Source organism: Populus nigra, chromosome 1, assembly GCF_951802175.1.
Source record: "Populus nigra chromosome 1, ddPopNigr1.1, whole genome shotgun sequence".
In the NCBI taxonomy this organism is placed as follows: domain Eukaryota; kingdom Viridiplantae; phylum Streptophyta; class Magnoliopsida; order Malpighiales; family Salicaceae; genus Populus; species Populus nigra.
Window position 1 is genome coordinate 23,801,596 of NC_084852.1, and position 17,022 is coordinate 23,818,617.

The 17,022-nt window shown below is 31.8% G+C and overlaps 1 protein-coding gene across 1 annotated transcript; it reads right to left on the reverse strand.

The window, feature by feature from the left end:
* Positions 1 to 5,292, reverse strand: LOC133688214 (protein DAMAGED DNA-BINDING 2). Its single transcript, XM_062107633.1, has 11 exons — positions 4,849 to 5,292; positions 4,681 to 4,771; positions 4,206 to 4,333; positions 3,647 to 3,769; positions 3,420 to 3,508; positions 3,210 to 3,330; positions 2,754 to 2,845; positions 1,850 to 1,979; positions 1,336 to 1,584; positions 1,056 to 1,252; positions 1 to 537 (listed from the first exon to the last, which is right to left on the reverse strand). The coding sequence occupies exons 1-11, from the start codon at positions 5,095 to 5,097 to the stop codon at positions 315 to 317; spliced, it is 1,692 nt and encodes a 563-aa protein (XP_061963617.1). The 5' UTR covers positions 5,098 to 5,292; the 3' UTR covers positions 1 to 314.
* Between the last annotated feature and the right edge of the window lie 11,730 nt (positions 5,293 to 17,022).

Here is a 17,022-nt window from a genome sequence, read left to right on the forward strand (position 1 = left end):
TGCCAGGCAATGCATACCAGCCTAGAAAACTAATGAAGAAAATCCATCATACAATGATCCAAAAGGCTAATCACGAAATCCTGCTGCAATACTACTACCAGAACAAGGAAACATAAATTACATTGCATTGCATTTTGTTCGCAATTATACAGAATACAAAAGGAGGAGCGCTGCTGCTGCTGCTAAAGTGCACTTCTGTCAAAATGAAGGTTACTTGGCGACCCATGTAGAGATTTATAGGTGGAATCAACAAATCTAGGGACAAAACTTCCGTCCACAGCAGTAGATAATACAGATTGTTCCCATTTGTACGTTTATTTGTTAACCTTGCGAGGTCTGGGAGCTGATTTTGATTCAGCCTTTTTAAATTGAAAATTCTTGCCCTTGAATACACATCCATCATCTTCAGAATCATCACTTTCACCACCAAACTTGCCTTTACGCTTTTTCATAGCACCTCCACAAATAATAATCTTGCTTTCATCTGTCTTTTCCACAGGTTCAGACTTCTCCTTTGGCCTCCAAATGAAAAGGGACCTGGAAGAGTAGTTTATTAAGAACAAAAAAGACAAGGGGAAAACATCATATTAAAAGAAGAATAGTGCTAAGCCCTCCGTCACTGATTTCCAACTTCCTATTGATACATCCAAATACTAAATATAAGAGCATCAACAACTTAACCATTAAATTATTGATAATTAAAAATCAGCCACTCAGCAAATGGGAAGAGAAACATATATATGCTCTTAATTGGAGTTAATATCAATAACAAGAGTTTCTTAAACACACGGGTGGATATTTAAATCGCATGATGCCACTGTGGAAAAGATGTGGTTATCATGGGCACTAAAGCTGGCCTAAGGATTAATTGAAGTGATGCATTATAGTTTCTGTATGATGCATGACAAAAGAGTATGTAAATGTTCCAGTTAAGAAGGCTAATTGGATCATCCTGCAGAATTTCAACGACAAAAGGTCTAGCTGTTATAGAAAGAAAAAAAAAAAGGTTTCTCTGCCATGGCATCCATTGAACCAATGAAAGAGTAGAGAACAACCTCGAACTGCCAGATGCCAAAATATCATCTCGTGGATGTAGCTTGTTCACAGGACTAATGGTTGTGATGTTTGGATCCATAACTTCAGCAACTAGTTGCCCAGTGCTAATGTCAATAAAATCAATCGGATGCAAGGCAGCTCCATTGTAATTTTCGCTTATGTAGCGACCAATAACTGCAAGGGACTCTGTTGGATCCTGCAACAAAAAAAATGTCCCTGAATTCTTAAAGAATAAAGGCAAGCCTGAAAGTTATACACACATCAATCAATTTCTATCACCTTTGGATCCCATTCAGCACGGAAAGGAGTCAGATGTCTGTTAAAATCATGACTGTGTACGATTTCTCGGCTTGGGGAGTCCAAGTTCCCAAAGATAGAATCCCAAATACACAGACGGTTGTCTTGTGAAGTGGTAAGAATCTTGCTACCAGACAATGGAGAAAAATATGCAGAGTTAACAACGCGTTTGTGTGCAAGGTCAGAAAGAGATGATCCAGCTTTCAGTTGACGCATATCCCATATACGAGCCTGAGAAGATGATATTGCTTAGGCTAGTATGAACAGGACAACATAAACAAAAACCACACACAAACAAGTATTTACGTGTTGCTGAGAAAAACAAGCATGTTTCAGACAGCCTTTTTTTAATCCACTATGAGACAGAATCTGTGAAACAAGAGGGGGAAAACCAGGGAAACAGAGCATACACAGAGGTTTATAGAATAGCCAGATGGTCCAGCAGCGACAAGAGCAAATACAAAATGTATAATAACTAATGACATTAAAAACTTACAAAATGATCATTTCCACAGCTCAAAAGAAGCTCTGGTTGAACTGGATTGCAATGAAGTCCAACAACTTTGCTACCTTTCTTATGGATCAAAATTGCCTCCCCAATTTTACTGTTGGATCGTGTATCCACCCTGAGTAAGCCATAAGAAGCACAAAACCCAACTTTGAGCCAGTTATTTAAAGAAGGCACAGAGAAAATAATGAAACCACACAAATCCATCAGAAGTCCCCCCACGAGGTGCTTGATTCTTGTTACATTGTCCATCCATTTTCTATTTCTTCATTAGCTTTTTGAATTCAAGCAGAAATGAATATTCAAGCAAACTGGCAGCACTAAAGTAGAAGTCTCAAATAAATTTTTAAATATTTTCTTTCAGGTTTTATTGTGTTACTCCCATATGAATCCCAAGCTTGTCTATGGATGCACATGTTCCTCCAAGTACTAGCATACTGATCATGACTTGTGCACTTCTCTACCATCAAAGAAATGCCAAGAAGATGGGACAAATTTTGGAATGCATACAAAAATGCAAGTTAAAATTAGCATTGCTATCAACATATGGTAAACCAGCATTCCCTCTTAGAGGTGGCTCATCAATTAACAAATCAAAATGACAAGGGAATCATGTTTCCATTAAAGCAGTTGATGGGCCATGCATAACTGACAAATTCATAAATATAGTTCAGCTTCTGGATATCGATTGCTGTAAATGTGGCATGCTTCTTGAAAAGGTGGAAGAAGCCATAGCTAAAACTTGTCCAACTAAGTGATAAGTGCAGGTATTCAATGACTAGTTCATAAAGCACGCATTCCATTCATGCAATTACCTGTTTTAAATCTGTTTCCCTATTGCATATCTAAATATTTCTGTATAGACAAAGCTATCTAAAATCTTGAACCTTACATGTAGAGAAAACCAAAGTTGTCAGCAACAAGCACAACACCTTTCTCTGAATTGATATCCATGCCATAAAGCATTCTCCAATTACGTGGACCCTGCAAAAAAGCCATATAAAGTCATCCGTCAAAATTAATAATCAGAAATCAGTTTATTAAGCAAATATGACAAAAATTTAGTTTTCTTCCTCCGCAACTGCCCAATCAATTAACATGCATGCAGGGAACCTTTCATAAGTACAGACATCAGACAATGGCTTTTTAACACACTGGACCATCCATTCATCAAATTATAACAAGAGAAGAGTTGAACTGAAGTTCACCATTCAAACCAAAGGCATCCACATATTAACAAATCTTAACAAACAAATCTCAACAGGACAAAACATAAGACTCAAGAAAAAACAATATAACCATGAGATACTAACAGGCATTGCATGAATAGAAGATAAAGTCAAGTTACCTGCCAGCCATTAGGATTCAGGTTCATCAGAGATGATGACAATCCAGTCTCCAAATCAGTGCTACTAATTGTTCCATCAGAGGATGCAGCATATACCATACCATCATTTGTAGATTTAAACCTGAAAATACACGTGAAAATTGTTCTTTATTTACCCCACAGCTTCAAGTGAATAAAAAGAAAACTAAAATTTCATGAATGAGAGTTCACCTCATGTTATTTACAATACAAGTGTGTATGTTTTGATAAACCATCCTTTCATGCACTTTGTCAAAATCCCAAACTCCAACTTGTCCTTTCTTTTCAACAGACCCAAAAGAAGAAGAATAAGAAAAAAGCAGAAAAGGGAGATAAATGAAGTGTAGGACAATTATAATGAAATAGTGCATCCTTATAAAAAAGCTCGTATCAACTACAATGCATAGCATGAGCCTAACCTTATCTCCAGATAAAAGGATGTTATTTTTTGTTGGATGAAATTCCAAACATGTTACTCGCCTGCTGTGGTATCTGATAACTGCACAACAAACTTGATCTGGTATAACATATGCTGGTTTTATCTGTATCACAAAACACAAGGTATGAAAAATTTGCTGCCAAGATATGCAACAGCGGCTCAAAATCACCAAAAAATGGAGCTGCTCAAAAATCATGTTGATCGATCCAATCAGGAACATACAAATTTCTCAAAGACAAACTGAACACAATAGGGAGTCCAAAAGCTAGGAAATCTGAATTTTCCAGAATCAGTCAAACCAGATGAAATCATTGCAAAAGAGCAGGTTTTGTACAAAATATTTTTGAAAAAATAAGTCAAACCATCATCAAATTGCTGCACCACTAACTATTTCAAGACTAGAGTGCTCTCAGGAATGATAAATTTTTCTAAACATGACATGTACCACCATCACTGACAAAAATCCCCACCCCTAAAACAAATAATAAAAAAAAAACAGCACACGGGTGTCTGAACACAAAAGAGAGAAGACAACTAACTGGAAGGATTCTTGGTCTAAGCTGGCGCTGTAAGACATATTCCACTGTATTATGAGTACTTGTACGGGGTGCTGGGATTACACCATGCTCAATTGCCACTCTATGTGGGCATGTCATTGTAGTGTGGCCTGGCCATTCACAAAACACTATCAACATCAACACATCATTTTATACCATCAAATCACACATTGAGCAGTACCTACCATAGATAATACACACAATTGATTAAAAAAAAATGACTTCAACAAAAATCCGTCACAAAAATAATAGAAAATTATTGACACGGCGAGTTTAAAGCATTAATCACAGTAGCATTTTCGCAAACAAGTTAGTTTAGTGGACTAATTCCAGATTACTAAAAGACAAATTGGCAAATGGTAATTTGTCAGAATTTCCAAAAAAGGAACAACTGTAACAGCAAAAAATCATATAAAGGACTTGAATAGAATAAATGCTTGCCAAAATGAGCACATACCTGGCATTTTGCAGAGAAAGCAAGGTTTCATAGGACAATCTATGTATGTTGCTCCTTTAAATCCCGCTTCATGTCCCGGTTTCTTACATACCTAAAACACCACAAACCATCAATAAATCATTATTAAAAGAAAGGGAAAAAGGAAACCTTTAAGGGAAAGTAGCTTACTTTGCAAACTTTCTTGAGACTAATAGTGATGGGTGCTTTTCCTTTCTTTTTTAAACTTAAATCTTCTTCAATTCTCTCTCCGTATCCATTTTTGGTTGAATCCTCCTCTTCTGGTTCTGATTCTGATGGTGGGCCCTCATCTTCTTCTTCCAACTCATCTTCATCGTCCGATGAAGAACTTTGCTCGGAGTCGGTGTCTCTCTCAATCAACACTTTCGGAAACGCCATTCTTCTTGTCCGAGGGGCCATTTTGATATTTCACATAAAAAACAACGACAGAGATACGAGGATGTTTTGAAGCAGCAACGACGTAGGTGTGCAGGGATTAGATAATCTGAGAACTAGAAAACCGACTTTTGATTGTACGGACCTGATTTACTAAATTCTCCCTCGACTAATATGACTTTCATTTCCTCGATTACTGATGCAAGAAGCGTCTTTCGATGGCGGATGGGGGGGAGGAGGGGTGTATTTGCTCGTGAGGGTATTTACGGTATTAAATGTTTGGTATGTGGCGGGAGTTGACGTGGCTCATTATCAGCCTCTAGGCACTCACGCGTCGCCCGTCTGATCAAAACGGTCCGTTTAGTTTAGTGATAGTCATATTGTTTTTTTAAAATATTTATTAATTAAAATAATTTTTTTATATTTTGTTATTTTTAATATCAACCCATCAAATCATTTAAAAATATATAAAAATATTAATTTTATATTTTTTAATGAAAACTAATTTAAAAAACACTTTGAAAAACAGATTATAATATAAAAAGAAATGCTCACTAAGTTATAACAAATTAAAAATTAAATAGGAACATAATAATTTTATAAAGAGAAAAAAAAATAAAGATCAATCACCAGTAAAGCAAAAACTGAAAGGCAAATTGAAAAAAAAATTTAAATGATAAAAAAAAACTCAAGTTGGCATGTCAAGCATATAACCAACTTATAAGAATGGGATAACTCCATACAAAAAAAATTAAATAAAACAATGGAGCTCAACTCCTAAGCAAACAAAATAATTAAAGGAAGAACAAAATAAAATCAAAATAAAAATTCAAGTCAACCCAGTTAACTTGACCACCCCACAACCCGAAATATGAGATTGGAACAGCCCCATAAAAAGAAAAACAACAAAACTCACAAAGTTGAAAGGCTGAATAATATAATATCAAATGATGAAACTGAAAAAAAAATAGAAAAACAAAACTACAAATAACCCAAGTCAAACCAGGTTAATCTTTGAAACTCGTGTCTTAGGTTAAGAGATCGAGTACCCTCATAAAAGGTAAACCCGAAAAAATTACAAAGAAAAATTCTTAATTATCCAAAATTAAAAAAAAATAGAAATTAAAAAAATAAAAACCAAAGATGATACCAAATTAAATGAAATAAAACAATGAGGGATGAAATTAAAAATAAAATAAACCAAGAAAATTAAAAAAAAACACTAAAAATAGCAATTAAAAGAATGGGTGTCATATCTAGTATTAATATTAAATGAAATAAAATAATGAGAGTTTAAATTGAAAAGAAAAAATAAATCGAGAAAATGATAAGAAAAAATAGCAATTAAAAGATTGAGAATCAAATATGATAAATAAAAAAATTGAAGAATGATGAAATAGAAAAACTATTCCAATTATAAAAATTAAATCCAATAAAACATAATAGTAATCACAAAAACATAGACTAAATTCAAAGAAAAATCAAGTTGAATGGCTAATCTGAAAAATTAAAGGGTTTGACATGGAATCAAAAGGCAAAAAGGAAACAAGAAAGAAAAGGTTGATGGCAACACACTAGCAGTCTATTGTCCACACACACCACTCATGCATGCTAGGGACGCAGAGCACCTTCCAACATTACCCTAAAATCTTGTGTTTTGCAAACGGGCAACACTACATGTGCCTTTCAAAACCCACAAAGACACTCGCATGCTGATGTGTGCAATACACATGTCAATTATCTTTTTTTAATAATATTTATATTTGCTAAGTTACAAAATCATTTATCCCATGTGATAAAAAAAAAACATAATGAGAAGACAAAAAAGAAAACCCTAACAAAAAGTTTAGGATTTTGGTCTATTAAGAGTAATTTAGTCATTTTATTATTCTAAAAAAAGAAAAGATCAAGCAACCCTTGGATGCCAAACAATTTTTTTCTTTTTAAAGGTAATTTATTTTTTTCACCATGCCAAAAAAATGAAATGATCAATTTTATCCCGATCAATTTGATAATATCAAAAGAACCTCACTTGTATTACAGAGGGCATAAACATTATTACACTACAACAATCCACAATACAATAAGTCTTACTCCATAGTGAATCATTAAGCATCGTTAGTTTCTTTAATAATATAAAAATTATTTAAGAGTCTAAACCATTTTTAATATACTCATAATCCCGGGATAAAATTATATTATAATATAACCTATATTATCTAGTTATATTTTATTTAAATGTCTTGATATTTCTAAAAAACCAACATATAAGAAATTTTATGCAAAACTTTAAATGTTGTTGGTAAAACATTATGCGCACACTGTTCATGTTCTAACATTTCATTATAGACTCATTGTCCAAAAATTTTCTTTTATTTAGTTTTGGTCCTCAAACTCTTTTTTTAAGTGATTGCATCTTTTTTAGGTCAAATTAAAGGACAATTGAATCAAATTTATTGAATAAGGATAAAATTAAAAGATAGGGAATCAAAGTAGAAAAGGCGTCACAAAAAGATGATAGTTTGAAAGTTCTCATAAAATGTAACAACCTTAATTTTTTATTTCACTTTCACGTAATTTCCTTTTCGATAATGCAAAAATAGGATAGTTTTTCTTTTGTGATAGTACATTGTCGGCTTAATGGTCGGCCGAATTAATTCAATCCAAAAATTCAGTCGACTGGTTCCTCCAATAATTCTTAAATTTCTCTTACTAGTTGATCAATTGATCGATTGGTTTTTTCAACCGATTGAGACAATAGTGATTTTAATTATTCATTCCATCAAGCGGTTGACCGGTTTGAGCAAAATCATATATTTTTATTGTTTATCTTTTGAAATGTATTCTCCATTGAAATTTCAGCAGCATTTGCCCATAAATTCAAGAAACCAAGTTATCAATATTATGACATGTAATACTACACTCAAAATCCACATACACAGTCTAACCATCGTAAACCAAAGCCAACCACATATCATTTTAATTCACATATCCATGATCAATAATATAATATAATGGAAATGAATAATATTAATTACATTAAACTATCTTGCATCATCATGTAATTAAAAGAAATAAAATAAAAAAGAAAATACATTTAATAACTAAGACTTACTAATATTCTTGAACTTCCAACTTAATTAAGGGTGAAATTAAGTTACATCTTAAAATATTCTATTTATATAAATATCATCCTAATACAACCAAAATATGGTAATAAGTTATATTACAAAATTTTCATAAATACATTAACCAGGACTAAACAAAAAATGCATTAAACATATCTATTGCTCCACTCTAGTATGTGAAGGACCTAACAATTTAACCATTCATTACATTAAAAATTTAAACAATTACTAAAAAAAGTTTGAATACAAATTCATTATTTAGTTTCTCGTAAAAAAACCTGTTGTTTTAGAATTAAGATAATAATAACATTTAAAGGGGTGAATTAAGTGTTCAACTAATAATGTCAAATAATGCAAATAATCACACTAAGTACATATAACACAATAACCAACAATATAATTAAAGTGCTTAAAATAAAAAGATAAGGAAAGAGAGATAATTAAGTGTTACAGTTATGATTTGTTTTATAACAAGATGCACTCTCTCAAAAAGTAGATTATACAAATAAAAACTATAATCTCTATAACTTATTTAATAGCACTTAAGATGATTGAAGGTGTGTAAGTATAATGAATATAAAATTTTATACTATTATGCTAAAATATGAAGATTTAATTTAGCACAACTTAGAGTATCTTAGGATTAATGATTTTCAGTTGGTTTTTTTTTTTTAAATAACTTCTATATCATGCATTTTTAGAATTTCTATTTTATTTTGCATGAAAGAGAGCTATATATAGGTTTCCCAGAGAAACTAATGTTTATAGCCACTAAAATGTCTCCAACGACAAAAGCAGTTGATCAGTTTAAATAACCATATCATTTGATTGAACGGTTCATGCAAAGTTTCAGGTGTTTATCACGAATGAACAGTTGTTGACCAGTTCATTTGGTATGCCCAAGTGGTCGACTAATTCAACTTAAAATTGGTTTTGGCAGTTTCAAACCTAGTGAAATTGTACCAATTAAAATGTATATCAGCCTTTTTATGCATGAAATGCGAAGTGTGTGAATTTATTTTAGTTTGCTATTGTGTAAGATATAAAGATTTTAACAATAAGCTCTAAAAATAATATTCTTTAATAGCTAAGTCTTCACTTGCTTTGCATCTTGAATTTGTTGATAGATTTCTTTCTTCAATTCTATATGCTTGTTGATGTGATCTTCATATAAAACCTATTTAAACTTAATTTCATCCAAGTATATCATTAGTTCATTTTTCATTTAATTGTTATCATCAAAATGTAAAATATTATAAGTATTAATATATGACCCATAGGTTAACAAAACCAATTTTAAAAATTTTACAAACCACATACTTATTCTCTTGAAAGCACATAAAGATTTAATATCCTAGTCATCAAGTACTATGATGTCACTAGTCCTTTTATGGTCGACTAGTCTAAACAACTATCCCGATTATCTGTCACACAGGAGCCATTAGCTTCATCTAGTCTAAACAAACATCTTGGTCGTCTGATCATAGACACTACTAGCCTTAGCTAGTCTCAACAAATATCTTGTTTGTTTGAACAAATATCCTAGTAATCAAAACAAACCCCACTAGCTTTAGTTAGTCTAAGCAATTTTTCTTGGTCGTCTAAATACAAAAGCCACTAGTCTCGACCAGTTTAAATATTTTTTTTGCATAAAATATATTTACAAGAAATAATACTCGATGCATGTGCTCTAACTATAGTCTCATGATGTTGAATAGATTATGGAAAAACATTGAATACTAAATCAAACTCATTTTTTTCATTAATGGTCGGCACCATAACCTTTTTTAATACCATAATCCATTTTTAATTTTTAATCAAAATCTTCCTTTATATGAGAAATTAAGCACAATACAACAACTTTACCTTTAAATCCAATAATCATCCTCAAGAATTCCAATCCATAACAACATAAAAATTCAATCATTTAATATAACATTACTAAATTCATTTACAATCATCTTCCACACAAATTTATGCATTAATTTAACACAATTAACTTGAATAAACCCAATTTCATAATATAATAATTTGTTCTTTTTTGGCTAGCCCTATAAATTCTATTGAACTATAAGATTTCTCTGAATGATTCCTTCCTAATTTCCCCTCTATTATAATCTAGTATACTATAATCTCTATCATCATAACAAATTTTACATTTCCTCTAAATTTCTATTAGCGTACATGTACAATGTTGTGACACTCCTTCTAAATTAGGGTTATTGGGATAGATATGGGTAGAAAGGACAATAAATTCTTGTTTTTTATCAGTAAATAAAAAAAAAGAGCCACCACCTAGAATTATAGTCATTAGAAAACCTATTAGTCTACGAGAGTCTGGGTAAGTAAACTGATTGTGCAAATGAAAGACGTATCACCCCTAATGCACCCTACTTATGATAAGCGGCTTTGTTGTTTGTTCTAAGTCATGTTTTTATTTGTTAGTTTATCTAAGATTTGAGAAAAGTCCTTCTCATTAAGGAGATCTTTATCTTATCAAGTTAAAATTCAACCATTCTAAAGCTTAGACAAGTTTGTCTATGGTTTAAGAAAAGTCTCTCTTAGTAAGGAGATTTTTATTTTATCAAGTTAAAACTTAACTATCCTAAAGGCCAGGAAGTAAGAAAAATGTTTTTATTTGAAAATTTAGCTAAATCCTAATAAATAATCGCAAACTTGTTATAATATTCATTAATTGATTTTGTTTTGTATTTTTTAAAGTATGATGAAAGTGCAATTTTTATTTTTTTCATATAAATTATGCATAAAGATTTTAGAATCTAGTTGTATGCATGAAAGCAAAATATTTTTTATATTTTTTTAAATGAGAATTTTTTAAATTTTTTTTGAAATTTCAAAGAAAACTGGGTATTTTTTAATACCGAATTCATATCTTATGGTATAAATCTATAATTCAATATTAAAATAAATTATTGAAAAACATGCAAGGAATCCATAAATAAATTTAAAATTTAAAATCATCCTTGAAATATTTTGAATTTTTTAAAAAACTTGTTTAGCTTAGATATTAAAATAAAAACAAACTAAAAGAAAAAAAAAAACAGTATAAAAGGGCGTTTACCAAACATTTTCCTAGCTCGAGTCCAAATAGTTAGGCTGACTGAAAGCCCCATAAAATATATTTTTATATAAAATTAAGTGGACCCAGACCAGCAACCTTCATCACTAACAGACATTTGTAGAATCATGAATTATAATTCACGTTCTGCATGTCTGCAACAGGTAAAGGGCACTTAAAGATGAAGATGGAGGAGACGGTTACCTGGCCTGGGGGTGTTGCTTGGCTGCCGTTACTGGTCTGCCATGAGGTGGTGGAGATACTGTGGATACTGAAAAACAACTGTCGTCGCTGATGGTCTGCTGGAACTGGGTCCTGCTAGAGTTGAAGCTGCTGCTAGACGTGGTTGGTGTTGGAATTCATGTTACTGTCTTGAAAGACTCAGCCAAAAAGGGAAGAGGTTGATGGTGTTTTTGTTGCTGTTTACGATGATGCTACCTTGATTGATGGTGGAGCTGCCATGGAAGGGGGATAAAATGATATTTGGGTTGGTCTTTTGTTGGTGCAAATGAAGATGATGGAAAGGAAGTGGAAAGAGGCTGGGAAGTGTGATAATAGAGGATGAAGATGAGAGGAATGGGGTTGTTGGTCTGTTGTGGCTGCTGCAGGAGGCGTGTTTTTTTTAAAAAAAAAAGAGAGAGAGCTCCCTTTCTCGTGTTTGGTACCCCCTCTTTCTAGTCGAATTTTTAGAGGGATGTCAGCTTCCCTCTTGGTTCGAATCTTCACCCTTTTGCCCCTTCCCTCACCAAGCTTTGCAAGCCAACAGGTTTTGTACCCTCTCACCAGACTGTTAAAGGCTGACCGAGTCAGGGGTTTTGAATGCTGATTGCAGTGCCTCTCAGGCGACACTCCGACAGGAATCATGCTAGGGACATAGTACAAAGTCAGGTATGCTAGAGAGGCATCTCCTTTTGTCTCAACTGAGACATGAAAGAGCATTAAATGCTCTACAAGAAAGGACCCCCAGCCAGCTCCCCGTGGAAGAAGAAAATGAACACACTGTTTGGTTAATTTTACAAAGAGGTCCCTAAACTTCCAATTGCATCGAATTTTGCGAATTTAGTCTGATTTCTCCAAGTTTCTTTTGATTAAGTCCCTAGTCATGTCATTTTGGACCCTTAATTTTCAGCATCTGTTTTAATATAGTCCTTGGTCTTGTATGTCTTTAATTTCATTCTTAATTAATTATCAAACTTTCAATTTCTTCAAATTTACCCTTGATTGTAATCAATTTCAGTATGTGAATGAGCATGCCTCTTCCACCCTGATTCTTGATTTTGAACTTCTTTAATTTGACCCTTAATTGACCTTATAACTTCATTTTTCTTGCAAATTTGTCCTTATTCTTAACCAATTGGCTTTGTAAAAACTAAAATTGATCATCTAAAATTTCAATCTTCTTAATTAAGCCCAAGTTAAGCTTCTAAACTTAATTTTTTTTACCAATTAAGTCCCTAATAAACATTAATTTAACCTATTAAAAGTCAAATTAAGTCCTTGTACTTAAATCTTTTAATTTGACACAAACTAATTCTTAAACTTAATTAATCCTTTAATTGGATCCACGATTAAATCAAATTACACTATTAAAAGTTTAATTAAATCCTCAGACTTAATTTTTATATAAAATTCATCCAATAATCATTTAGTTTGACCTTGAATCTACATTGTCTTTTAGTCTTGGGTATACCAGGGTATAATTAGGCTTCTATTTTTTTCCAAAACTCCAGCTTGGTTTCCCTATGGATTTGAAACCCTTCCCAGCTTGCTCTTGTCAAGATGCCAATTTTTTTTTCATTTTTCATTGCTTTTCTTTTTTTTTTAATTTTAAAAGAAAATGATTTTTTTTAGGGGGGGACCCGAAAATTGGGATATAACACCTATCATGAACCTTGGGCTAAAATTCACAAATTTGTCATGAATCGTTCTCCCTTTCAATTGAGCTTATAGACTTAGGTTCAAAACCCCTTACCTCGTAATAAAATGAATTTTAAACACTAGCCAGTCAAGATTTTTTTTCCAATGTTCCCTTTTTCTTCCCTTTTTTCCATGGGTTTCTTCTCTTCCTCTCCTTTCCCTCACTTTATTTCCCTCTTAATTCTTGTTTCAATTGTGTTTAAATTCTTATCCCCTCACTATCTTGTCTAATTCTTTGATTTCTCTGAATTTTTTTGGGTAGAACTCTCCTAAATTTTCTTTTATTCTCCTCTCTCTTCACAACTTTGGTCGGTTGTATATAAAAAAAGAAGAATTGAAACTTCCAGCTTTTTTCTTTATTTATGAAAATGTCATTAATAAGTTTTTATTTAACTTTTTTGCCCAACTATTGACAATTTCTTACAACTTTTTTAGACTCCAATCACCCTGAAATTTTACCCGAAGGTAGAACAATATGTTAGGAGACTCATCATAAAATCTCAGTCTCATCCAATAGTTGGATTAAGACTTATGCTTGTTAGCGTGAAATTGATTAGTAGGTAATTTTACACCAAAAATTCAAATTTCATGTGTTGTCCTTGCCTGGACTATATTAATTTCTCAACTAAGTCCTAGGAACCATTTTATCATTCCATATAATCCATTTTTCATTTTCATCCTTTAATTCATTTACGAGTTTATTATCGTCTCACAGTAACGTTATTAGTTTCTTACGGGGTTTACATTAAAACGTTTTCATGTCTTTCTTTCTTTATTTTATAAATTTAATCTCATTTAATATTTTATCTTTTATTTTCTATTTATTACAAATTTTCAACTTCTGGGGGTTTATATTCTACCCTTCTAAATAAATTTCATTCCTGAAATTTAAATTCATACTTGTATTGGGAAACAAGCTTGGGTACTTCTTATTATCTCCAACTCTCTTTCCTAAGTCTCTTTGTTTTTTAGAGTTCTTCCATAACACTCTCACTAATACAACCTTTTTGTTCCTTAGTTCTTTTACGTTGTGATCGAGGATCTTTACTAGCTTCATGTTTATAGTTAAATCCTCATAAATTTCTATGAGAACATGTGGCAAGATTTTGGAAGGATCTAGTTCTACTTTTCATAACAACGACACATGAAACACATTATATATTTTGGCCAAATAGGGAGGTAATGTCAATCGAAAGGCAATAAGACCAATTATTTTAATGATTTTATAAGGATCAATATACCTTGGGGCTAACTTGCCCTTTATTCCAAAACGTGTGATGTTTTTCCAAGGTTTGATCTTTATAAATGTTTGGTCGCCTGCCATAAACTCAAAGGCTTCTCCTATTATCTGCCTAACTCTTTTGTTTTTCCCGAGCCATTTTAATTTTATAGTTATCACTTTTTTTGATAATTTGCACCAATTGTAGCCCAATTAACTTCATATCACCAACTTCCTCCCAACAAACTAGGGTTCAACATTTCCTTTCATACTCAACTATTTCTTTCTCCATGTTTGGCCACTAATAAAATTCCTTTTTAAGTCCTTGTACATCTTGGTACTTCCAAGATGTATAGTGAACCTGGATTCTTGATGTAAACCCTTGGATAAAATTCACAAAACTAATAATGCGAAATATTATGTTAAATGAGTAAATTGAGTATTGGAATTAAAAAGGTGACTTTGGATTTTGGTAATTTGAAATAAAATATTCATGTGTGAACTTAAAAATAAATGTATGAAAATGGTGGAAGAATAAATAACAAAGAAATGCAAATAAAAACCAAATGAAAGAGATAAAAAGGGAAAGAAATGTTATGGGATATAATTTAACAAAATTCGATGTAGTCTATTAAAGCTCGATATTAAAAATACATCTTAATATGAGAAATATGACCAAATGAACATAAAAGGTACAATATAAACCCATAGCCTGAAAATTGATAAATTAATGATAAATATGGGAGATTTTTATAAATTTGGGGTGACAATACTTAGAAAAGTATTTTATAATTTTCAAATGAATTAATGTATGGTTCCACACATGAATGACTTTGATTGTCAGTGGACGCGCGCATATAATTGCATAGTTTTTAAACTGAAAAGGAATGGAATTTGAGAAAACAATTGTATTATAAATAATGATGAAATCTCCCAATGAATTACTTAAAGATCTAGAGGATTTAAATAGATAAATTAGTATAAAAAAATTGAAATTTTGGCGTAAAATTACATGTTACCTAGCTTTACGCTATCATTTATAACTCTTAATTCGACTGTTGGATCGAACTAAACTTTTACGGGTAGTCTCCTAACATTGTTCTATTTTGGGTTAAAATTCCAGGTTGATTGGAGTCTATAAGGCCTTGTGATAGTGATGGAGTTCGAGTAAAATAACATATGGATAATAAATAGGGGTAAAATCAGGAATAACCAAAACATTTCTTTTTCCTCCCATTTAAACTGACATCCAGTTGAAAAAAAGAGGGAGGGACACCAACTGAATATTACCATTCTCTCTTCTTATTTTTCTTTTGTTCTTAAACTTCATGAAGAAAGGGGTTAGGAAAGATTGAAGTGAGGGATTAAAAACGGGAAAACTTATATATAGAGGTTAAGAAACTTGTTTGGGAGCTAGGAAGGGATAGAAAGAGTGATGACTGGAAATAGAGAGAAAGGTGGCAGGTTTGAAAGAAAAAGAGGAACAATGGGAAAAAATTTCAACTGAGAGCTATTTAGAACTTACAAAATTATTGTGTAAGTGGTTTCAACCTCCTTTTTTCAAGTAGAAGTGATGATGTATGGAATTGTGGAGAAATTCTTAGAATTTCAGCTATGATTCATAAATGAGTTTTAGGGAAATTGAGAAATTATGTGGATATGATGTAATTGAGGTGTAGAGTATGAATGGCCTCGTTTATGAATGTATAAAGAATAAATTTAAGTGCTTGTGGAGGAGTTTCAGCCAAGAGAAGGAAAGAATGAGGAGAGGTAGACCTACCTTAAATTCTTATTTATTACTTGTAATCCACATGTGTTAAAGTGATGGATATTGAATAAAATGCATGTATTTGAAATTTAAATAAAATGGAGTATATGATGAAATAGATAAGGTAAAAAGAATAGGAAGATTACTTAATTGTCTTATTCTTAGATAAGTATATGAAAGATAAATGCTAATAATGTAGATTTTGAAAGAATTAAAAGAAGGTTATGAAAAGAAAGGGTTAGTGTTTTGAAGTTGGTAGAACCATCCACAAGAAAAAATAAGTGAAAAGTTATGAAATTATATAATTGTTGGCTAATTGTAGGTGATTAGTAAGATTTACATAATGATGATGATGAAATGATATAATGAAATCATGTGTTAATTTACTACAACATTTTATAGTTTTACCGATAAAATTTTTTCGTCTGTGTAAGATTACCATTTCGTTGGTGAACTTTTACCGACTAATTCACCGATGGAATTTGTCTGTCGATATATCGTTCATCAGTAATTCCATCATTTGTCGCTAACTCTGTCGGTAAAGAAAAAACACCGATGGTTTTACATACAAAAAATATGTGTAAAAAAAAAATTACCCACTAGAAATACGTAACATCCTCAAATTATAATGTCATGAAATCTCAAACATTTCTTTACTAATGTCAAGTATTGAATAATAAGTCTAATATTATGAGATTTTTTTTTGAAAATTTCAGCAGAGTTTCCTCTATTTTTGTTGGTACCAAGTTATCGATAACACTTTTATTATATGTCATTACAACTTCCATCTTGATCCAATCGTCCTGGATCACATCCCATTCATCAAACAATATCTCAA